This window comes from Lissotriton helveticus, chromosome 10, assembly GCF_964261635.1.
Source record: "Lissotriton helveticus chromosome 10, aLisHel1.1, whole genome shotgun sequence".
In the NCBI taxonomy this organism is placed as follows: Eukaryota; Metazoa; Chordata; class Amphibia; order Caudata; family Salamandridae; genus Lissotriton; species Lissotriton helveticus.
The window spans coordinates 1123389205-1123414783 of NC_136071.1; the positions used below are offsets into that span (position 1 = coordinate 1123389205).

At 45.6% G+C, this 25579-nt stretch overlaps 1 protein-coding gene across 2 annotated transcripts in view; it reads left to right on the top strand.

Moving 5' to 3' along the window:
• ABHD5 (abhydrolase domain containing 5, lysophosphatidic acid acyltransferase) overlaps positions 1 to 15942 on the top strand; it is a 200231-nt gene extending 184289 nt beyond the window's left edge. For both annotated transcript variants that reach the window (XM_078663909.1, XM_078663908.1), the window contains 2 exons: positions 13540 to 13726; positions 15515 to 15942. In XM_078663909.1, the coding sequence (XP_078520035.1) occupies positions 13540 to 13726; positions 15515 to 15604 (277 nt within the window). In that variant the 3' untranslated portion in view covers positions 15605 to 15942. The remainder of the gene's footprint in view (positions 1 to 13539; positions 13727 to 15514) is intronic.
• Positions 15943 to 25579: the final 9637 nt, after the last annotated feature.

A 25579-nucleotide genomic window follows, 5' to 3' on the forward strand; every position in this document is an offset into this window, starting at 1 on the left:
GGAGACCTAATGTTGCCTGTCTCGGGGGAAGGAAGGACAAGAGGGTGTTACGAGCTTGAAAGCGGCCGGATTTGGGTGCACGAACGCGCACGTTCCGTCCCGCGCCACGCCGTGCACTTCCCTCCCATACTCCCAGCAAGTCAGCCTAACGCGCATGCATGCACACAGACACACACACGCATTTACTTACACACACACACACACGCAGGCACCCAGACGCAGGCAGACACATACAGGCAACCCCCTCTCCCCTCCCCTCTCTTACCTAACTGGGCTTGGCGCGCAGATTTAACATCGTGGACGCGCATGCCCAGCCTCCCGGCGCCGTGCACATCTCCTGTCTGTCCCACATTCACACAGCGCCTCTCTCATTCACGCACGCAGCCCCCCACTGAACGCACATACACACACCCGCCCCCCCCCCCCACAACTAAGCCCCACTCACCCATCGACGTCCTCAGTCGCCCCTCCTGACTTCTGCAGCCACCGCGCGACAGCCGTGACGCTCCCGAACTTCCGGTTTCGGGACGTGCACGCTCACGGCTTTTTTATTTCTTCTTTTCCTTCCACGCTGCTATAATGGAGTAGTCCGTCGTTTGTCTCTACCGGTGTTAGTTTCTCTCGCACTGCGCCTGGCGGTGGGTGACTTGTTTCTTTGAACACCCCTCCTCCTTCCCTCACAGCGGTAATTTACTGGAAGATTGTAAGTCTGTGCGCAGGAGGGTAACTGAGAAAACGCCTTTATACTACAGCGAGGGGCTAACTTCAGAACAGCATGCAGCTTCTACTTTTCTGGTACGTTCATCTCAATAAGTCAGACCAACTACTGGAGCGCTCTTTCAAAATGTTAAACTTTATTTTTAATTCCTGTCCTCACTCAATGTATTTTAATTTTTAAAGCGCTTGGAAACGACAGGGCTGCACGAAGCGCTATTACTATTTCTCTACAGGGCTTCGTAGCACACAACGCGTATTGGGATAGCACACAAGGAGGTCGGGGTCCCTGCAGCTCACACTGCCTCTACAGGGCTTCCAAGCGCACACACACCATCTATAGGGCTGGCACACTAGGAGATCAGGGTATGTGCGCAGACTGCACAGGAGTTGGTGGCACACATGCAAGGATTGGGGTACGCATGTCCTACCTTGGGAAGAAGCGGGGTGTCCAAGACCAGGGAGCAGCCCCCGCTCGTGCCATCAGCAGCAGCCCGGTCTGACTATGAACACTGCCGCAGCTCCTGTGCGGACCCCCAGCACCTGTCCCTGCCTGACAGCCTGTCCGGAGGGGGTGGGTGTGGACAGGACGGAGGAGAGGGGAACAATAGGAGGGCCGATCCGAGAGCCCCCATTCCTCAGATATTACATTCGCACCCTGCACCCTAACACCATCAGCAGGGTGTACAGTGCCTTGTTGCTCACTCGTTTTTAGTAGGATTTGTCTTGAAACGGTGGCTGTGCTGCCCACTGATTAGCCATTAGTGAAACCGGTTTACCTCTGAAGATTAGCCTGTTTGTGCAGGCAGGGAACCCGACTTCCTGCATAATACACACGGGACAGTTACCAAAGATTGATGCAAACCAAACGTTTTCACTAATTAGCCATTAGTGAAACCGGTTTACCTCTGAAGATTACCCTGTTTGTGCAGGCAGGGAACACGACTTCCTGCATAATATACACGGGACAGTTCCCAAAGATTGATGCAAAATGAACGTTTTTTGCCTGTGAAAATAACTTGGAAACGTAAACTGTTACATATTCAAATGCCTCTCACCTAGCGTCCTTGGAGGTACACTAAACAGTTGTCCCATTATGCTAATTTCCAATCACTGTAAGGTGTAAAAACTTAACTTGAAGACAGCCATTGTTGATTGCACATTTTATTACTCAGTCTTCCATCACCCACTATATGTTGTGTGCAAAGGATGTTTTCTTGTAACTGTTTAATCTGCAAAACCGTTGTCACACATACACATTCTTTTGTTGTGTCCTAGACAGGCTGCTGACCGGCTGCCACACACACACACACACACACAACTCCACACACACACACACACACACACAACCCCCCACACACACAACACCACACACACGCAACCACACACACGCAACCACACACACGCAACCCCCCATGCACAACCCCCCACGCACAACCCCCCACGCACAACCCCCCACACACAACCCCACACACACAACCCCACACACACAACCCCACACACTCAACCCCACACACACAACCCCCACACACAACCCTACACACACGCACACAACCCCACATACACACAACCCCACACCCACACAACCCCACACACAACCCCCCACACACAACCCCACATACACACAAATCCCCACACACAACCCCACACACACACACACCCAGACCCCACCACACACACACCCCCCACACTCACCCCCCCACACACTCACCCCCCCACACACTCACCCCCCCACACACTCACCCCCCCACACTCACCCCCCCACACACACAACCCCCCACACACACACCCCCCACACTCACCCCCCCACACTCACCCCCCCACACTCACCCCCCCACACACACACACAACCCCCCACACACACAACCCCACACAAAGTCCACACGCACAACCACACACACCCCCCACACACCCCAAACACACAACCCCCGCCACACACACCCACACACACAACACCCCACACACAACCCTACACACACAACCCCCACACACACCCAACGCCCCACACACACACCCACACACACTGCCACACACACACACACAACCCCCACACACACACCCCACACACACAACCCCACACACACAACCCCACACACACACCCCACACACAACCATACACATACAACCCCACACACAACCCCCCCACACACAACCACACACCCCCCCACACACACACAAAACCACACACACACACAACCATACACACACAACCCCCACCTTCACAACCATACACACACAACCCCCCACACACACAACCACACACACAACCCCCAAACACACAACCCCCCCAAACAACCCCCCACACACACACTCCTACCGCCCTCACTCTATCGCCCTCACTTTATTGCCCTCACTCACTCTATCTATCGCCCTCACTCTATCTATCGCCCTCACTCTATCTATCGCCCTCACTCTATCTATCGCCCTCACTCTATCTATCGCCCTCACTCTATCTATCGCCCTCACTCTATCGCCCTCACTCTATCGCCCTCACTCTATCGCCCTCATTCTATCTATCTATGTTCTACCTGCACCTCAATGCTCTTGCTTCCTGACATTGCTGTCTCTGGTCCACTCGGGTGTGTCAATAAAGTCATCCAAGAGCTCTTCGCTGATGCTCCACCCTGGGAGCGGGGAGAGAGAGGGGTGAAGCGACCTATAAGGTACAGACCAAGAGGCTTATTTTGAGTTTGGCGGACAACATACACCTTAACAAGCATTTACAATGCAATAGGTCTCGCATTATTAAAGTTGGAGCAATTGGCATTGTAAATGACAATGGGCCGGATGTAGGTCGGTCGGTAACGGCCGAAAATCGGTATTTTCGGCCGTTACCGACCGGTATTTACTAAATGGTATGTAGGGCCACATATTTTACAGATTCGGTAAATTTACCGATCGGTAAATTTACCGAATCTGTAAAATACCGATTCGGTATTTTTACCTATTCGATAATTTTGATATGTAGGTGGGACTGAGTCCCACAACCCTTACCGAATCTGTATTTTACCATCAAATATATTTGATGGTAAAATACCGATTCCGGTGTGCATGCACATGTGTGCATGCACACCTGTTCCATATGACAGGCAGACCTGCCCTTAGGGCAGGTATGCCTGCCACATGGCACCCGAGCCTCTTTTGGGGGTGCCAGAGGGTGTCAAAGTGACACCCCCTGCACCCTTGTGGAATTCGGTATTTACCGATTCGGTAAATACCGAATCGGTAATGCCCATTCATTCCTATGGGCTTCAAAGCCCATAGGAATGAATGGGCATTACCGGTCGGTATTTACCGAATCGGTAAATACAGATTTTTACCGATTCGGTAATGAAAACATCTGGATGCTCCTACATGTCCCCCCTTCTTATTTACCGATTTTTAATTACCGAATCGGTAAAATTCGGTAATTAAAAATCGGTAAATAAGTCCTACCTACATCTGGCCCAATGTCTTTTATTCATTGTTTTTAAAACCTGCAATAGGTGCATAAACACGCACTTTGAACGTATATTCCTTGCTTACAATGAGCAAAGCTGGCAGTAAAAGAGACTTCCAACCTTGCTTCTCATAAGCATGGACTATAAGTGCAAAGTGCTTGTTTACGCAACGATGCAAATGAAGAAAAGGTATTGTCATTTACAATGCCAATAGCTCAAACTTTAATAATGCGAGACCTATTGCATTGTAAATGCTTGTTTGTGTTCTCAGAGCTTTTGTGTACCAACATTTTGTGGGCAAAGACTTTATCAATGGAATTCTGTGTCAATAAGACTTAGGGTGGCATGAGCATTGGTGGTATTTTTGATCAGCAGGACCTGAGGCATATGGTCACTTTCACAGCGCAGATGGATAGAATATGATAGGATTATATTGGACAGAGAGACTGACAGAAAGTATAGTCTAGGATTGCAGAACTTTTTTAGCAGTAATGGGTAGTGTGAGGGGGCTGATCTTCTGGATAACACCTGCTCAGATCATATAGAGACAGTACCTCTGCAGGAAGCTACAAGAGTGCATCCAAATGGGTCAGATCTTTGTGACCTGAATGTCTGTGATAGAATCAGGCGTCAACAATTGTGTCTGCTATGCTGCATAGAGAGTTCTGTAGCAAATTTAGGTTGAAGTACCCAGTCAATAGAAAATGTGCTTTATCATGATTGAGCCTGATATCAGTAATTAGTTGCTCTAGGTTTTTTGCCCTCAGAAGCTTCCCAGATGGTGACGGCAGCCGCGGTCGGCAGTAGGAGTTCTTGCAGGGCGGTGACGTGTCGAGGGGAGGGGCAGGGTGGGGGGTAGTAATGTATGGATTACAGAGTTTAACAGGTAAGTAAACATATAAATAAATAAAACGAATTTCGTTGCGTGCACTGCATCACCAAATGTGATGCAGTGCGCGCAACAAAATTAGTTTTATTTATTTATATGTTTACTTACCTGTTAAACTCCGTAATCCATACATCCATTCTGCCCCTCCCCACGTCACCGCCCTGCAGGAACTCCTACTGGGTGATGGATGTCACTATACTTTCAGCAAAAAGAGATTGCACTTTGTTCGATTTTTCCGCCAATTTTTTATTTCAATGAGTTGTAGCTCCTTGTGTCCGGTGGGGTGCTCTGTGGCTGAGAAGTCCTATCGAGCTGGTAGGAAGATTGCAAGACCTCCCATTGCATGTGTTCTTGTGGCAGGGGAGAAGAACTCGCTGTAGCCTTCTATTGGTGTATTTGTCTCGCACCAGGACTCTTGAATGCATATGATGTTATGCAAATTTAGGAAGGATATTGCTTCTGGGTCTTTAAGGATATTTTCTAATCCTGCCACGTTTCAAGATGCTAGAAGCATTGTTGAGGGCTTGTTCTCATTTCTTGTAGTAGTTTTATTGTGGTTGGTTGAAATGCTTCAATTAGGTTTTGAACTAGCCAAAGTTGAAGCGAGCCAGCCCCAGTCCTCGTGGGGATTTCCAACTGGTGGACCAGTAATTTTACAAAGCCTCCCGGCCTTGCTATTCGTGGAAGTTGTTAATGATTGCAAATTGGCTAGAGCAGATGATTGAAGTGGGCCTGCCGCATACCTTGAAAGGTATGTTGATCTGTATGTGGGTACCCCACCTAATTGCCGCAAACTGCTTGCTTGGTTTAGAGGGGTTGATGAGAAGTCTTGTTCATGTATCCTTTTTTGAAGAGCGCTAGGATAGCGAGGCTTCTTTGGGAAGGTGATCAGTATGCCCCGTTGTTCTAGAATCTCCTGATTTTCACAAGTTGTGCTACCTGCTGTAAATGATGACCATGTCGCTGTGGTAGATTCCTAATGTAGCACAAGTTCAGATGGTATAAATCGAGTGGCAGTAATATCATTGGAATTCAGATGGCGAAATTCTGATTTGGAGGCTAAGATTTAAGTTATGTTGCCATGATTCAAGATGTCGCCAATGCATTGTGAGCCCTATTTGGGGTCCCAAATTTTACTTAAAAATTGGGTCGCTTGTAGAATGTTGTTGGGTGAAGGATCCACATAGATCAGAAATGGAGGTATTGTTTGTCCAGGAGCCTGGGAGTTACTTATCCCAGACCATCTGTGATTTACATTTCTCTGTAATGACGATGTTGTAGAGGCATGCCCTGACATTAATGAGTAGTCTGTGCTACAGTTAATTATTGTGACTGAGCATGTTGATGCCGGCAAGAAATCCAGTTTGGAGGCTGCCTCCAGGGTGTCATTGTTCTGAGTAGGTTGGAATGTTGTTTGAACTGCCTGTCTTATTGTGGGAGGGCAGTGGTGCTGCTGTGGTGGTATGAAGTTGAAGTGACCGGCCTTCCCCATTTTCCTGTATGCAAGAAGCATCTTCTGTAATTGTGCTGAGTTGCATTTTTTGGACTATTGGGGATGGTAAAGTTGAGCTGTCAGTGGGGACAATAGGCACACAGTGTGCCTTGATGGGGTTGCCTGGGTTAGGCGTCGCACTTTGATTTTGAGGGGAGGCGCTGTGGTCCAGGACCGGAAGATTTAGGTTGACTGCGATCTTCTGCCTAGCTACATGTGCCTGTATCTTGGATTGAAAGAAGTCCTCAATAGTCACTGCCGGTCTGGTGGTTCTTTGGATCTTGGCCTGTTTTTTGTTTCATTTTCTTAAGTCGCTTCTTTTGCGTTTCGAGAGCTCTTCTGGTGAGGTGCCACAAAAGGCGGCCATTCCGGATTCCCGAAGTACTGGGAGATTTGTTGCGTCTTTGGAGTGCCTTGAGCTTATCTCCTTGAATTTGGCCATTTCTTTGCTTAAAATATTTAACGGTTCAAGGCTATCTTGCATTATATGAATCCCTGCGCTAACTAACACTGTGTTCTTCAGAGGGTTGTGTTTTTTTAAATTTTAACTGACTCTGTTAGGGCTGAGATTGGGCGCGGTTCTGCGGCTGTGCCGGTCTGAGCCGGTGGTCAGCTATGAGAGTTGGCTTTCAAGGATTGCGCCTTGCCAATCATTTTTACTTCCTGTAGCAAGTCGCTCACTATTGATGGTAGAGCAAACAGTTTTTCCATACGGATGGCACATATGCATTCGTTTGTGCTAGGCATGGAAGAGTTAGAAGATTTTTGAGCGCTTGAAAGTAAATTGCTTATAGTTGTGTTGAGACGTTCAAATTATGAGTCTATTGTGGAAATGTACTTGGCTAATGTTTCAAGTAGAGAAATTTGGATTTCAAACTTATTATACTAATATTCCAGGACCTTAGCTGTGGGGAACATAGGCATGAGAGCAGGCCTATTTTCATGCTGTATTTGAACACGTGTGCACAAACGTTGTCTGCCTGCTTTTGGTTCAACCAGTGCTTATTTATTAGGATGGTATTTGAGCCATGTGGTTCGAAAGAGTTATGTTCTGTATAAAGGCACTCCTGTCTAGAGTGACCTCACCCTCCTATCTCATTAGCTGTTGTGGGTTTCACCCCAAACTCTTTATGAATTGCTATTTCTAGTTTCATAGTGGTCTGCACTGCCTTCTGTTCGGTCAAAAAAGAAAAACGAAGCAGAGACCAGCGCTCTGAAGTCGTCAAGGTAGATTTTTTAGTGCTATATAAAAGCCCGTATAAAAAAATAATAATATTCACAGTTTTGAAGTAATATGTACTGCTTTCCATCACTGGAGGTGGGCATAGCTTAAGCCAGGGGTCTTTGCTCACCTTTACAAAACCTCCTGTCTAGAGTGTTCTGCCTAGGCCTGGTGACAGGTTTTGATTTTTTAATTTTAAGTACCATTTAAGTGCATTTTGAGGAATGCACTTTATTTTTTTATACATATTGTGATAGATTTCTATGCTGTCGACAGACTTTGTGATCCTAAGTTATATAATATTGTGTACTAATTTGTTAATTGCTGCATACATTTGTACTTACTATATTTGCAGTAAAATTGAGGTTTTTGTCAGATGCTGTAGCATAGAAATATATATATGCGTTGTACTCGTGTCAGCATATTTAACTTTAAATAAGTTTAAACAGCTTTATTGCAATGCCATTGGTGCAGTTGTGTATAATTTAGGTGTCCAAAGTGGAGTGGTTTATAAGGGTGTAAATTCATGTGTGTTATTCTAAAACGTGGAGGAACACTTGTAAGAACGAAAAAAGCACTTTATTTTTCATGCGAGTAAATTTTCTCCCCTTGGCAGGTAGTGAACATTTTAGGAAACTAAAATGCACTGTGAAGTTTGCGCACATTCACAAGCTCATCTATTTGTGTGCGTTCACAGATCTTTACACAAAATATTCCGTTTGTGGACTGTCAGAATACTGTTCAAGGGCCACGGAGCAGGCAGGAGCTACGAAGCCCAACCTTGGAAGTTGAGGCCTTTTACTCCTGACGTTCCTGGACCCGGCCTGCTATGGATCCAGAGCAACAGGTGGTGTGGGGTGGACACGGTGGGGGGCTGAATGCAGCCTCACAACTCAGAATCCGTTCAGAAGCAGCAATAAATGAATACAAAGTCAAATACTTTTATGAAAAATGCAGTATTTATACACCAACACAGAGTGAACTAAGGCATTCAACAAAATACACACAGTCTCCCAAGGTCAGGGCTCTAATGTTTTAGAAGCCGGGTTCGTGAGTCCCACCCACCTCTCTCGTTTACCATAAATGACGTTCAAATTAAACTCCACTAGTAGCCTGGGTCTCAATAGTCCCACTCCAACTCTTAATAAGTCAAAAGTGTTCCAGTGCCAAAGCGCTAAATGGCAGGGAATTTTCTTTGGGAATGTCTGGCCCGTAAATCAGTCTTACCAGCAGTACCTGCACAACCGGAGTTTCCAAGCTTGCCCCCTTCACCGGTGCTGAAGCTGCAGGGGCCGTCTCAGGTGAGTTCCTTATACGTGCCCCTGCAGGGGCAGCAATCTGTTGTCCTCGAGCTCCTTACACGCGGTCCTGCTGAGGGGGTGACCTGGGGGAGTCCTCTATGCTCCTCAGATGCTGGTAAGTTTTCTTGGATCCTCCCCAGAGTACACCTGTTGTTGATCATCAGTCTGGGCGTAGGCCTGCACAGGTCAACATGATGGTCTCTTCCTCTTGACAACTGTCTCAACTAGACCACCCTCCTTGCCTTTTCCCGGTGTCCCCACCTGGCAAATGTGGTCACTGTCCTCACTCTCAACACAGGCAACTGCCCAGTTGGCAAAGTAGTATTCTTCGCGGCGGTCCCCCCTTGCATATAGGGTCGCTGACTTTACTCTGCACACGGGCTGCATCCTAATCAGTGCAAAGGCCATTCTTCTCACACCTTCTTCAGAAATCCAATCGTCAGGATTTCCAACTGGACCTCAATCCATGCAGCGCTCTCCTCCCTCTCACAGGGCACACTGATCGCGGCAAGGGGGCAGACACTGATGCTCCAGGCTCCAAGGGCAGGTAATCTTGGATTTACTGTCCTGGGTACTGGCCCCTCACTTAGTTGGAGACAGTCCTGGTCACAGGCAGAAGTCTTACAAAACTCCTCCTCACACAGCTCGACCGGCTGCTTGGCAGTTGACAATTTTTGAGACCTCGACCTCCTATTCTTGTTGTCCAATTCCAGACACCAAATGTGATTTAGAGTCTGAGTCTTTGAAGTCTATTTTGGGGGTCTGTTTCCCTTTTCTATTCCCTCTCCTCTGCTATGCCCTTTCTCCAGAAAGCAATCTGTCACAGAAGGAGCGACTCTAAATCTAATAGCCCCACAACACAGGCCATGGGATCAGAGTGACTAAAGGTTCACACGTGGATATCATTCACAGTGATGTCTATTAAAAGGTTACCCCAGGGCCTCACCCTTAATCTTTATGATTCTCTTATCAGCCCCATCCCCTTCCTTGGATGTACCCAGACCCCTTCCCAGTGACTCCTCTGTGAATCAAAGAGCACCCTTTGATGTATACTGAAGAACCTTGCTCTCTTTTCCTCCATGGTGTCCCACCCAGCACACAAGAATGCAGCAATCCACGAATCTGACTTGGGGAGGGGGATTCCTCTACCTCCACACGTGCTCCTCTAATTAACCATGAGTGTCCCAAAATGTAACCCAGAATCTTCCATGTATTGTACCGTTAACAAACACATATACATCCAGCACATGCATATAACATACACTCAGTGCACAACACTACAGCTTCCATTTGCACACACATACATCCAGCACATGTATTTGACACACATTCAATGCCTAGCAGAGCATCATCCCTGTAGTGTACCACTCACAGGCACACATACATCCAGCACATGTCTATATATATATATATATCATCCGCCCACTGCACAATACTACACAGCAATCCGATGTAGGCCAAGGGTGAATAAAACACACAGCAGCAAATCTTTGAATGAATGAGCGTGTATGCCTCATTCAAGTGACCCAGATAATAAGGCATGTTCACTCCTACTGATCACTACATGGTTTGTTACCACCACTGTGCTTGTGCTGCTTAACTCCTGGCATATGCAAAAACAACAGTTGATGGACAGAATGCAGAACAATGTCATACATTTACCCCAGTACAGAGATCTGGGCCTAAATCCATCGTTTTTTTGCTCACCATGCCTTTCCAGTTTGAACCTAGCCATATGCAAATCAGTCTTGACCCTGTGCCCCATGGGAACAGTCCAGCCCGAACTGCCAGGCCAGGTCCTCCCTGGACTGGAAACAAGCATCCTAGGACCGATTTCAGGCTTTCAGCCCTCATCAGCTAGGATAGCTTGACTCCAGTGGCATATAGAGCACGGGACTCACGTCTGAGCATATCCGTCCCACTTGGCGTGACAAATGCAAAAACAACAGTTGATGGACAGAATGCAGAACATTGTCATACATGAACCTCAGTACTGAGATCTGGGCCTAAATCCATCGTTTGAGCAGGAGCCTTTCATCACTATGAGAGTAGCGCTTTGGGCGCCCCTCCTGGTCCAAAAAGATTGCAGTATGTAGTATCCTGGGTTGTGATGATTTATGCTGTGCCAGTGGAACCCTGCCTGAGTGATGTAAGATGGAATGTTGGGAGTGGGAACTCACAGTTGGAGAAGGGCTGAGTGCCTAGCTAGGTAATCCATTGTGCTTTGCACGCGTGGGTTCGTATCCCATCCTCGTCGCCATAAAATTGTAGTAACCAGGTCCACGCTTGTAGTAGTATTTCAGGAGGATTTATTCAGGTTGGTTACAGCATAGTAGTACAATAGATATTAGCCCCACCAGGAGCACCTAGCTAGGCACTCAGCCCTTCTCCAACTGTGAGTTCCCACTCCCAACATTCCATCTTACATCACTCAGGCAGGGTTCCACTGGCACAGCATAAATCATCACAACCCAGGATACTACATAGTCCTTGAGACAGGCCTATGTCATGGCGCACACTCATGATCCTTGTTCAGCCATGACAGCAAAAATCATCATCAGGGATCCAGACACAATACAGTTGGGGCACTCAGGGCGGGGGTACATGTCCATCGCCACGTGAAGGACTTTTCTGTCTCAACAGTCTCCCCACCGAGATCAGAACACCCAGAACTAACTTTTAACCTGTAAAGGTTGGGTGATTAGTAAAACCGGCAGGAAAGTCCATAAATATTCCCGTCTGTGCTTCACTACAAAATCTAACTCTTGCAAATAAATAGACCATATCAAATACCCGCGATTCTCTTCCTTCATAGGTATCAGCCATTTCAGTGCCGTATGATCAGTTTACACCACAAACTTAGTGCCAAACAAGTCAGAATGAAATTTACCCAAGGCCCACACTATGGCAAAGCTCTCCTCCTAAAATAGACGCCCAGTTCTGTTCTCTGGGTAGCAGCAGCCTACTAATAAATGATGCCGGAAATTCTCTACCTTTGTCATCCAGTTCAATTGGCTCACACACATGATCAGAGGAAACAAAAATCAGCATCAGGGACCCAGACATCATTGCAGCTAGGGCCCTCAGGGAGGGAGTACACGTCCATCACCATTCGAAGTGTCCCAGCATGGAGGGAGGAAAGAAAAGTGTCCAGGGTGTGGAAGTGGGAGATCATGCCCAGTACTGGTGGCGGTACAAAGGGAAGTGTTTCTCCTCAAGCAAAAGTCCCTGATGGACAAAAAAGAAAAGTATTTTAAAAGTGCAAATGCTTTACAGGGTTGCATTTATGCATGCTCAAATGTACACTGTAAGTTTATGTATGCAAAAATGTTTTCTCTTGGCCGTAAGACGTCTTTCCCAAAAATTAATTAAGTGCTTTTGGGATCCTGCTTTCCAAGCATACTCCTACAGAAATCCAGATTTGTAATCCAAACATAGAAAGAAACCTGCACAAGTACATTTCTGATTTTATTTTAAAGGATGGGACCTAATATTCTTGTTTAAAACAGACTGTTTTAAAAAAAACTCTCTTATTATGCTGGCTGATTTTTAAGTGTCCCCAGGCACACCTCCATAAGCACAGGAACTAGGCGCTTGAAGTGCGGGGGTGCTGCAGAACCCCCAAAAGAATCATACGGGAGTTCAGAAGGTGATTGAGCAGTAAAGATGCTTTTACATTTGATCTTGTCATAGAGGTCAAATACCGGGCTCTGTTATCTGACAAATTGCTGATTATTCTTTTAAAACGTAGACTGGTGTTTACTTTTCTGTCTCTGACTGTAAAGAGAGAGTATTTTGTAATGTGAACTACATGACAGTCTTGCTGAGTGTAAAATGGAAAGGGTATAGGATGTTAATTATTTTTTAACGCACAACAAAACTTGAACTGTACAAATAATTTCAAGTTATTTCAGCATTTTGGAAAGCATAAATGAAGCACTTTTTTGTAAGTAATTCTGAAATATGAGGGAACCAAATATTTGAATAGGATCATAACAAATCAAGACACTTAACTTGGTGGTGTGTAAATAATAACTATTCACCTAAACCCGTTTTCCACACATTTTCATCTATGCGCTATATTGTATTATCAGTAAAACTACATGTCTCTGCAAATTTAGTGACCATGTAAATGGAAATTGTGCATCTGTAAATGAGTACCATGCTATACTTTATGAATATATTTGCAACAGAAGGCCCCAAAATGCACCACTGGATACATACCATACCCTCACCACTCTCCTACTAAATGTGCATGGTTCATTTTCTACAGTTCATTGTGTGACGCTTTGATTTTTCACATTCCCTATGACTTCAATGACATTACACTTATGGCAGCACCCCCCTCTGAGAAGTGTTTCAGCACCACTGCACCCATTGCACACAGCTGCCACTCAACAGTCTCTGTTACACCATTGTACAGTCGTTTGTTAAATCTCTCAATCTTCTGTGAATGTAATGGCGGCCTTTTGTCGTCACAGCGGGGAGACGGCGTTCAGAAACATGACCGTGCCCTACGGGTGGGCGCAGAGGCCAATGCTGAAGAGGATCGAACAGATGGACCCGGACATCCCGATCACCGTCATCTACGGGGCGCGCTCATGTATCGACGGAAACTCCGGCTGTTCCATCCAGTCGCTGCGGCCTGGCTGCTTTGTGCAAACTGTAGTAAGTCGATGATTGTACGTGTATGTTTACCACTGAGCCGCCATTCACATACAGCCTCAGCGGTCTTTCTCACCGCTTGCTGCTCATGTTGCGTATCGTTGGTGAGGAGCAGCATGTGGGAATGATAATTATTGGGTTCCACTTGCACTCCTAATAATCAATTATTTTTTATTACTATGAATACATTATTCTACGATCTCCACTAAAGTAAACATTTTCATGGCTATAGTTTTGGCAACTAATTAATTACCGTCTCATATTTATTTACACAATAGATACGTGTTACACTTGTGTGCCCTGTTATGACACCCAACTGCTATTAAACAGCTTCATAATATTCTAGTGTTTCAGTTTGTCACGTGCAAAAACAGTGTTAACTGAAGAGAACAGAGAAGTATTCAAACATACCTAATACCAATTCACTGTCTTTCATTGAATGAACCAGCCATCATATTAACTGTGTTCATTCAGTTGTTACATTGAGCTGCATGTCAGCTGATGATAGACCGTGAGCAAACAAATCCATCTGATTTAATGATATGTGATCCGATTGGCCAGGGTAGCATCCTAGTTTCTGATCAATATCGAAAAGATGTGTTTTATTCCCAATCTAGTGAGGTTCTGATCCAAATAGTCTTAGGGCCTTAGTCTTTCTGGATGTGATAACGCCCTAAAGAGGGGAGTGAGCTAGCACTTTGCAGGACGCCACATGTAGATGATGTGCTTTGGACTGCAGTGAGAATTCGACCCCACTCTTGAATCCCAGTAAGTCTGAGATGGTCCATGAGGAGGAGATGTTCATGTATTATTTATCCCTCGCATTTCTTCTACTGTTTGTGGCCCTTCGCTGCTATTGTTTACATTCCTTAAACTCATGGCAGCCTCGTAGCACTATGTTCATGACCAGGCTGCTGCTCTGCAACTCGTTACATCCAGGTGGACCATTCTGCAACCATAGAACTGCCCAAGCATGTGCCCTGAAGAAAACCTCTCCTGTTCTGCCTCAGAGAACTACATCCTGGACACAGGAGAATTTTCCACCTAAACTTGTTGCACTCCAATTCTTCTCACCCTGTCACACCACCTTCCGTCCAGTGAGCAGCTCCCTAGTCAAGTACCAATTCTGGACGGTAAGTCCCACTGGACTTCAGTCTTTTCTGGTCATGTAGCAGCCTGAAGGCTCCTTTTCCCATCTGCTGCCACCTGCTGCCCGTTGCCACTTCTCTTATGCCAAGGAGCAATGAGTGCACAAAGAGGGTGCAATGGGGAATCACAGTGGAAAGTTAGGCACCCAACAGAGGAGCCGCCAGGATTCTGCCAGACTGACTTTGCGTTCAAGTAGAATTGGGAGCCAGTTTTCACGCGGTCAGTTCATCATCCATTACATTTTAAAAATAGATGGTTCTGCGGTGCAGGCCGCATCCAACTCCATTATATTATCTTGCAAGATATTTTTTAGAAGAATTTGCCAGATGGAACTAAGGTTTAGGTAATATTTACATTCTAAGGACAATGCTGTGCAAAGGTTATTTTCACGCCATCTGGCTTGTCCCAGTCTTGCCTCCCTTTGTGGCTAATAAGATTAAGACACCTGCCCACATCGATTCTGCATGAGTTATTGGGTGCCATTTCAGGGGGCTGAAATTGGAATTTGCTGCTTATTTAGCTCTATGTAAAAATATGAGTTTTCACAAAATTCATTATTATTTTGCTTAAAAATTAAATACCAATGAATAATGGAAATTGAGGATTTCAACTTGCTGAATATGTTTTTTTTTAAATTTGTAGGCCATTCGTGGGGCAGGCCACTATGTGTATGCTGACCAACCAGACGATTTCAACCAGAAAGTCAAGGAGATATGTGATTCCGTGGACTGACTGGTGCTTTCAAGCAATGACCGCCTGTTTGCGGTGCCCGCAGCTCCAGAAGATATCCATGTAAACGAACATTGAAGTGGCTTGACGACTCTGTTTTGCACATCAATTGCTTCTTCCAAGAAGTATCTTGCACACTTGTACCCATAAGTGCCTATTTGTTGGAACACTTTTAGCTGTAGCATTGTACCATTTTTACACTTCCTACTTTCAGATCTCTTGTTTATATTTATATACTTCAATTGAAAAGAACTCCGCTTTTAAGATATACTTTAAAATATATTGCTCATGTTTTTAACTGGAAGATTTTCTTAAATTATAAATGAATATGCAACACTGAACAGTTGCACTTTATACTTCATTGAATGCCACACAACCACTGAAGAAAAGTCTATTCTTAACTCACATATTAATATATATATATATTATGGTTTATAGCAGATATAGATGGTAGTACTTTGTTGTTTTTGCTGTATACAATCAGCATGTATTCCATGGTAGCAAACTTGTGTTTGTTTTACTAAAGAAATGCTAAAACATTTATATTCTATTTTGCCACTAACATGTGTACGTTTTAGGAGATCTGTAAAGTAAATTATGGACCAGGCAAATTTCAATTTCAGCTGAGATGGAATATCCTTTGGAAAAGGGTAGGAAGGAAATCTTACACAACAGTCTCCTAGGAAACATGACACACGTACATAATCACGTGAATAACATGTCCTTACTGTTGGAATCTTATCTCCACTATATTTGTTTTTCTGCTTCTAAACAGTTCAAGGTCATCTATGTTAGGAAAAACTCAATGTGCAAACGTTCTTCGCCACACCAGCTACCTGCCCATCATCAGCCGTGCACTGTTTATCGGTGAGAAGGCATTTGGCCTCATGAGAGATGTTTTGTTGAGATGTTTCTAATAACCTGCAATAAGGTTTTCTACAAAGGTGAATTGTACTATGGTAACCGGAATGCTGAGATTGGGAAGCCGTGGAAACCCGTTTTGGAAGTCACTCAACTTCGCTATTGAACATGAGAACATACCTCATCCTCTTTATGGATTATCCGCTCTCCTGTGTGAATTTATGTAGTGATCAGAATGTGATCGCAATAACCTTGCACTGAACAATAGATTCAACATCAGCATTAGTTCCACCTATCCTTTATCCCCTATTTTATCTTCAAAGGGTGGATGTTCACCACTTTGAGGCAGAGCTTCTACTCCCGTTCTTTTTGGTTTATGCAACAGCACTTGTGATTAATAGATACTGCTTGTTTAAGAGCTGTGTTGAGCACCCAGCCCCATGGGTCACTGTCTTAACACTGTACAAAGCATGTGTTAGTGTTCTGTGTTTTGATGCATCTTTAAAAACCATTTGATGTGGTTCTCCTTGTGAATTGGGTTCTGTCTAATGCTGGATTGCACTGAACTATGGCATCGCAAAAAGATTGAAACGCCATGGAATAGGGTATTCCTCATATAGAGACAAGACTTTAAACTTCCTCAAGGAAAAACAACTTGAAGAGCCCGGACCCAACACTAGAAGGCAGGAGTATGCATAGCATATGAATCTGCAGCACCTCACGCTACGAAGAGATGCTTACAGGGTAAGTAACATGATCCTTACCTCATCCTTAATATGAGGAACTGTGCCAACGGGTTCCAAGCCAGAGTCCTGTTTGCTTCTGGCTCTGCAGGTACCGGGTTCATTGTTGACTGTGGCTGGCAAACTAGGCCACTTGAGAAACAGCTACGCTTCACGGAGTAGCGAGCATGTGGAGCCATGATTTACTCCCAACCAAGGACTAGATATTTCTAGAGCTGCAGGGAGACGTGTTGAGCTACTTTGATAGGCCTCAAACCACAAGGACTTTTTCACTCCAGTTCGCACTGTTGCTTGGCTCAGGTCGCAGATGTTTCCCCCAGATTTTTCAGCTACAAAGGTGCTTCAAGAAGACGGAACTGTAACTGGAGCTTCTTTCCAATTGTCTGATTCCAATCTTCTCAAACAAAATCTCAAGTTCTCTCGATCCATCATGGAGTGGACTGCAGTTCGGGCTGGACTGTTCCCAGAAGGCACAGGGTCAGACTGATTTGCATATAGCCATGTCTGAACTGGGGTGGCGGAGTGAGCTAAAGAACGGTGATGGATTAAACCCAGATCAGTTGACTGGGGGTGAGTGTTTGTATTGTCAACGCTCCGTCCATCATCACCTTTGGTTTTTCTTTGTTCGCCCTAAGTTGGCAGGGTATGCTCAGACGTGAGTCCCTTGCTCACTTTGCCACTGGAGTCAAGCAAGCCCGGCTGAAGACGGCTGTAATGCCAGAAACCGGTCCTGGGAAGCTTGATTCCGGTCCAGGGAAGACATGGCTTGGCAGTTCGGGCTGGACTGTTCCCAGAAGGCACAGGGTCAGACTGATTTGCATATAGCCATGTCTGAACTGGGGTGGCGGAGTGAGCTAAAGAACGGTGATGGATTAAACCCAGATCAGTTGACTGGGGGTGAGTGTTTGTATTGTCAACGCTCCGTCCATCATCACCTTTGGTTTTTCTTTATTCCTCATATAGAGACAAGACTTTAAACTTCCTCAAGGAAAAACAACTTGAAGAGCCCGGACCCAACACTAGAAGGCAGGAGTATGCATAGCATATGAATCTGCAGCACCTCACGCTACGAAGAGATGCTTACAGGGTAAGTAACATGATCCTTACCTCATCCTTAATATGAGGAACTGTGCCAACGGGTTCCAAGCCAGAGTCCTGTTTGCTTCTGGCTCTGCAGGTACCGGGTTCATTGTTGACTGTGGCTGGCAAACTAGGCCACTTGAGAAACAGCTACGCTTCACGGAGTAGCGAGCATGTGGAGCCATGATTTACTCCCAACCAAGGACTAGATATTTCTAGAGCTGCAGGGAGACGTGTTGAGCTACTTTGATAGGCCTCAAACCACAAGGACTTTTTCACTCCAGTTCGCACTGTTGCTTGGCTCAGGTCGCAGATGTTTCCCCCAGATTTTTCAGCTACAAAGGTGCTTCAAGAAGACGGAACTGTAACTGGAGCTTCTTTCCAATTGTCTGATTCCAATCTTCTCAAACAAAATCTCAAGTTCTCTCGATCCATCATGGAGTGGACTGCACACTGTGTGATGAATCAAGTTTGCTCAAAGCTAACTCCGAGCTTGTGGCAAGAGACTGGTACCTGCGTCTAGAACTAGTACTGTAAACCTGTCCATAACCAGCGTAGAAACGGGTCTGTGGGGCGGACACTGTTCATGCCAAACTTGTGTCTCTTCATGTTTACCCTGTTCTCAATATGGTGCTCATTAAATGCAAGTGTTATCCTATGGGAATACTGTCATAGAACACAGTGCAATAATTCTAACCTTGCACAAAGCTCTGTGGAGGCCTGAGGTGTATTTAATAATATTACTGACTAGTTTTTAAAAATGCTTGCTCGTTAACCTAAAGTATAATCAAAGCTCTTCTGCCTAATAGTGTTAATTTTGCATTTGTTAAGGTGCTTTCTGAAATATAAACAGAGTATGCAATATCTTGCCACTTTAGAGGAAACGTTTAAAAAATGGAAACCACACGCATGTTGATATTGTTTTAAAAAGAGGTACATTATCTGAGGTTTGCTAGTGCTTGTAACTTAGCATTTTAGAACCTGAGTATTATTTTCTTACTGCACACAAATGTATATATTTCTTGTTCTTCACCTAATTAAAAGTCTTTTAACTGTGATGTTTTTGTAAAATGTTTACTGTTGTGAGTCTAATATGATAGGTTTGCTTCAGTTAGTAGAACTTGGCCACCTTCACGCCACAGCAAACATCTGTGCAACTTTATCCTTTCCCTGGATGTTGGCACAGTGTCACTTTCAGGACTGTTCTGGAAGTCAAATGTCCATCAGAGGTGAAAGGAGCAGGAAAAACGTGGAGATCCCCTTACTCGTTGCAGAGAAGATTATAGGAATGTCAGCCCAGCTACAGACTAGAATGGTAGATAATACTAGATGTATACTCACAAGAAGGTATCACAGAACATAATGCGCACACAAGCTTCATGCCTGGAAGGTACCACTCATCCATATATATATTTTGCCATCAGTCAGTCCGGTTACAGTCATCTTAAAGACTTCTGCCTTAGCTCTCAACTCATGTTACATTGCTCTGACTTAGAGCCCCAAATAAGTGTCAATGGGCCATATGTATCAAGAAACCATTTTGCGATTCTGTAATAGCGATTTTTAAGAAATCGCTATTTCAGAATCGCAAAATGGTATGTATCAAGAAAAACGCAATTTTTTAGCGATTTCTTGATATTCCTTAATTGCGAATTCGCAAATTGCGAATTCGCAATTAAGGAATACTTTCCCATTCATTTCTATGGGCCAGGAATGGGAATTTTCTCTCAATTTGCGATTCGCAATTTGCTAATCGCAAATTGAGAATAATTTCAAGGGTGCAGGGGTGTCCAAAGGACACCCTGTTGCACCCCTGAAATAAGCATAGGTGCACAAGTGGTGCACATACATGCCCTAAGGGCATGTATGTGCGTCACATGGCACTTTGAAAAATGCAAAAATTTGCATTTTTCAAGGAATTCGCAACTTACCACCAACTAGAAGTTGGTGGTAATTTGCAATTCCTTAAGGCCATTTAGCAATTTTTTTTGCCTTCCTACATTGCATTTAAGGAATCGCAAAATTTGCAATTCCTTAAATGCAATCGCAAAATAAGGAATCGCAAATTTTGTGATTCCTTATTTTGCATCGGGATTTCCTTCATACATATCATTTTGCGAATTCGCATTTGCAAAGGCCGAAATTCTGCGAATTTCGGCCTTTGCGAATGCGAATTTCAATTATACATATGGCCCAATGTGACTGAGGACCATGTTCATGCTTCCCCTGAATATTGATCCCTCAGGTGGTTTCTCCCATGGGACAGCAAGCTGTGCCTCCCCTTTGTAACTCGACTCCATTCATGAAGGAATAATTGACACATTGATTTTATGTCTGTAGATTTTTTCAGAGGGGAGGCAGATCCTGGATGGAGCTGAAGCCCCACGTGGAGGCGCTTGATTTCATCAGGATAGCCGGGGTGCATCCAATCGAGTTTACGCACTGCACACACACATGCATGCAACCGCCAGCCGCTCGTGTGCACTATCACAGGTTCTGCCCCACCTGGTTCTCTCCTACTGGCATCAGTGAATTATGACCTTCTGTGTGGCTTTCATTTCAGGAAGGAAGGTGTGGGGGTACCAGGGGCTATAAGTAAATACCTTTCTTGTCATTCTAACAATAACCATCCTCGAATTCCAACAAATTCATCGTGTTATCTTGTTTCTACGGATTTGCTTGTATTACAAGAGATAATAGGTCGATGATCCGATTGTTGTTCCTTAAAAATAAATCAGAATGAGTCTCTAAATTCAAAACGTGGGAGGCTTGGTACAGAAAAGTTGCCTTCTCTCGCATTATCATGTTGCATTTCAAGCAGGTCTTGGTCCTTCAAGATGGATTTAAAAATGTAGTGTGGCGAAATATCTTAATATATACGATGGAATGAGAGTAGGAAGGGACATTAGTTCGTCTTCTGGAATTCGCATTGCACCAGCTCACCGACTAATGTCCCAAATGTTACTCCTACTAGAAAATCATAACTTTATGTCGGCACAGATATATTTATCAGCAACATTATCCGCTTTCTATGTGTTTTATTTTGTCCCTCCAAAATAATGCATGCCATCCAATTAATTTTAAAGTAGTCGAAATTGCCTCTTTTTTGACCGTACAATTCCCCTTGTTGAATGTTCAGAGCAGAGTAAGTAGTACTATAGCCCCCATTAAAGTGCTGCAAGAAACGGAATTTTGATGTTTAAAGTTGCAAAGTGCAATTACTTTAGACTAAGTATTTGCTGCCATCCCACCCAGCTCAAGCTGTGTGGCTGAGGTCTGTAAACCAGCTGGGGATTAGAAGCTGTGATACATAGAGCTATCAGTTCAATTCAATAATGTTGTTTGTTGCAGGTTCAGAGGTACTACAATATAGATTCACACATGTGTCTTTAGGTCCCTGATGGTAAGGCTGCCTTTTCCGCCATCATTGGCTCTTCCCCGAGACTAGTGAGGAGCCTTTGTCCATCCTTCGACTTTATGAAGAAGCACTTCATCGTGTAGGGGAGATCCCAGAGCAGTAGTTACTCTTTCTTTCTATTCGAGGTAGTGAATGAGGGAATGTTGACGTTAGTGGAGGCGTGTAGCACTCTCCAAATATCTCTCAAATAATCCACACCTGATCCTGATTAGAGGTAGTTTCTGTTTATTGATCCAAAATAAAATATTCAACTTAAGGTTTGCGTGACGTAGACATAGCCGACAAGTGTTCTCTTAGACGTGACACCAAATAACCTTCTCAAAGCTCTAAGGCAATATTTGGCAACACTTGTAAATGCAAGGGGAGAGGAGGGGGAGAAAGGAACAAAAACAAGTTTCTTAGTGTAACAAAAGTTTAAAATGGTAAATTCGGGTGCCTGTGTATAGTATTTATTTATTTTATTTTATTCAATTTATATAGCGCATTATACCCTGGGGTCTCTGAGCGCTTGTCCAGGTAGCATCGCTAGATTCCTAATTGAGCACAAACAGACCGATTTCAGATATTACAGCCGGCCTTACAACCCCACCCAGGCATCCTGACATAGCAAAGTTTTTAGCTTCTTGCGGAAGGCCATCAAATTAGACTCCCTCCGCAAATCGGTCGGCAAGTTGTTCCATACTGCAGGGAGAGCATTTGATATCGCACGTCCGCCCACCGTAACTAATCTGGCGCGTGGTTGGGTGAGACGAGAGGCATCAGCAGATCTTAATGCCCTGCCCGGTATGTATGGAGTTAGACGGGTCTTGATGTATCCTGGGGCCTTACCATAGAGTGACTTATGAGCAATGCATAGCCCTTTAAAGAGCACTCTCTGTCTCACCGGCAGCCAATGTAGCTGGCGTAAAAGTGGGGACGCGTGCGAGTTCCTAGGTTTCTTAAAGATGAGCCGAGCGGCGTCGTTCATCACCACTTGGAGTTTGTTGAGGAGTTTTTGGGGCAATCCTATGTAAAGCGAATTGCCATAATCCAACCTTGAGAGTATCATTGCGGAAACCGCCTGTCTCAAGGTTGAAAATGACAAGAGTGGTGCGATTTTCCTAAGTTGACGTAATAGTCCCACACAAGTTCCGACCACCATACTAACTTGCTTCCGCATGGATAGCTTATCATCCACATGGATACCTAGACTCTTAACCGTCGCTGCAGGTACTGGGGGAGGACCGAGTTCTAAGGGCCAAAACCCATCATGCCAAGGGTTGCCCGCCAAAGTAATAGGTAGAACCTCAGTCTTGTCGGGGTTAATTTTTAGAGAATTTAATGACATCCAGTTAGTTATATGCTTAAGGATGTTTTGCAACCTTGTGGACACCCCAGGGACCACATCCATTTGGATGAGGATTTGGGTGTCATCAGCATAGTTGTATACCTGACAATCCATTTGATTCAGGAGGGCAATCAGTGGTTGTAAGTATATATTAAATAGCAGCGGCGACAAGGCTGACCCCTGCGGCACTCCGCACGATGTTACCGTTGCTGTGGAGACTAATTCCCCCAGCTGCACTCTCTGTGTTCTTCCTGACAGGAAGGAGGCAAACCAGGTAAGAGCTGTGCCCTGGATGCCAGAATCTCTCAACCGCGACAATAGTTGTTTATGACACACGGTGTCAAACGCCGCGGAGAGGTCTAGCAACACCAGGGCGCCAGGCATCTTTCTGTCCGCCCTACTCCTGAGCTCATCTAGAATGGATAGCATAACCAGTTCCGTGCTGTGATTCGCACGGAATCCCGATTGATTGTATTCCAGCAGGCTGTTCCTTTCCAGATGGTCCGAAAGGCAAGGAAGTACCTGCTGCTCCAACACTTTAGCAAGGAAGGGGATCTGCGATATGGGTCTAAAGTTTTTCATGCATTTCGCATCTGCCCCAGGTTTTTTTGGCAGAGGCACTACGCGAGCTTCCTTAAAGGCAAGCGGAACCTTTCCAGATGCTAAGGATGAGTTCAAGAGTGTTAGGACCTCCTCCTCCATTCCTGGCAGCGCCAGTTTGAATATTTCCGGAGGACAGGGGTCGGTCTGGGATCCTGATTTAACTCGTCCCATGAGCTGTGACAGTCCCTCCTTCGTAATCAATGGTAGGGTGTCTAAAGGACTGTCCACCCACTTCTTAGCTGGATTGATCTGTGGGGTGCAGTCATGTAGGGGAGCGCCAGCGATCTCGGAAAGTAGATCAGTGATTTTACCAGTAAAGAAATCCTGGAACCTCTGGCAGTCCTCCCAGGTGAACTCCGGCCTCTGTGCTTTTGTTGTCCTAAGTTCATTTAGTACCCTAAAGATTTCTTTCTGTGGGTCCATGGCTGTGTTGATTCTTTCTTCATAGAACTCGGCCTTCCTGGCTATTATAGCACGTTTGTAGGTCGCAAGTTCCATTAAGTAGAGGCTTCTCGCCTTGATATCATAGGCTTTGCGCCAAGCTCTTTCCATCCTGCGCAGAACCCTCTTCTTCTCCCTGAGAGAGTCGTTGTACCAGGGAGATCCAGAGCCTCTATTCACTAGGTTGACCCTTCGTGCTGGCGCTACATAATTAGCCGCCTTCCGGAGTCTGCCGTCCAAATCGCTAAGGAGAACATCCGGATTCTTGTCACCCGGGTTCAGGGGTGGGTTCGCTAAGAGATATGTCACCAATCTATCTCCATTGACGTTTTTCCATTTTCTCACCACCCTCTGCCCCTCTACGGGTTTCCTTTTTTGCGTGGTCAGGAGTTCTCCTTTCACAAGGTAGTGATCCGACCATACACAAGGCGTCGCAGTCGGCGACCCCTGTGCCGGCAATGTCGTCCACACCAAGTCCAACATGTGTCCTTTCACATGTGTAGGGCTTTTTACTTGTTGGTCTAAACCTAGCGTTAGCAAAGCTTCATCAATCTGACTTGCCTGTCCTTCCTTGGGGCTAAGTTCCCAGTGATAGTTAAAATCCCCTAATATGACCATATTGTCATATCTGGAGCGTAAATCCTGCACCAGGTTCACGAATAAATCTGGGAAATCCGACTTACCCCATGGAGGACGATACACCACCAAAACTAACAGACAGGCCATACCTCGCCTCAGTTTGACTCCGAGTACCTCCGACCCTCCCAGATTTTGTGCCAGGATTATTTCTCCTCGCATCTGATCTTTAAAGAATAGGGCTACTCCTCCGCCTTTCTTCTCACCTGTTCTATGACAACATAAAACAGAGAAGTTTGCTGGTAATGTCGCCACGAGATCTGGTAGCGATGTGTCCTCTAGCCACGTCTCTGTGACTCCCAACATATCAAACTCCCCGTCCTCCAATAAGGAGTACACCTCGACGTTGTGTTTTTGGAGGGAACGGGTGTTTAATAGGCCAAAGTGCAGGACCTCCCCCTGATACGTTTGGGGGCCTCCAGGCCCAATATCTGGGGCCTTCCAAAGACCTTCCTGTCGGAGGGCGGCTGCGCTCCCTTCCTCTAGAGATATCTTACCGCAGTTTAATAACTGTAGCTCCGCTCTAGCATAAGTGACTCGCCGACCAGGGGTCCTGGCCCCGGGTCCCGTCTGGTCCCTGATGGGCACAGATGGGCTCGCCTCTGGCGAGCCTCCGGCGCGCCCACGGCGCGCCCGCTGCGCGCGGGCGCTGCACGCCTGCATGGCCCGATTTAAATGGGCGCCTGTGGCGTCAGGCAGCAGCTAGCCTGCTGACCAAGATGTCTGCGGCAACCGGCACTCCCACTGCCTCTCCCAAGATGTCCCCTGTCCAGCAGTGCAACTAAAGGGCCGCTGTAACAGCGGTGATTCTTCCGATTAGGGTGCTAGCAATGTCCTGATGATCCCCGGTTCCCCACAGTCATAGGCAC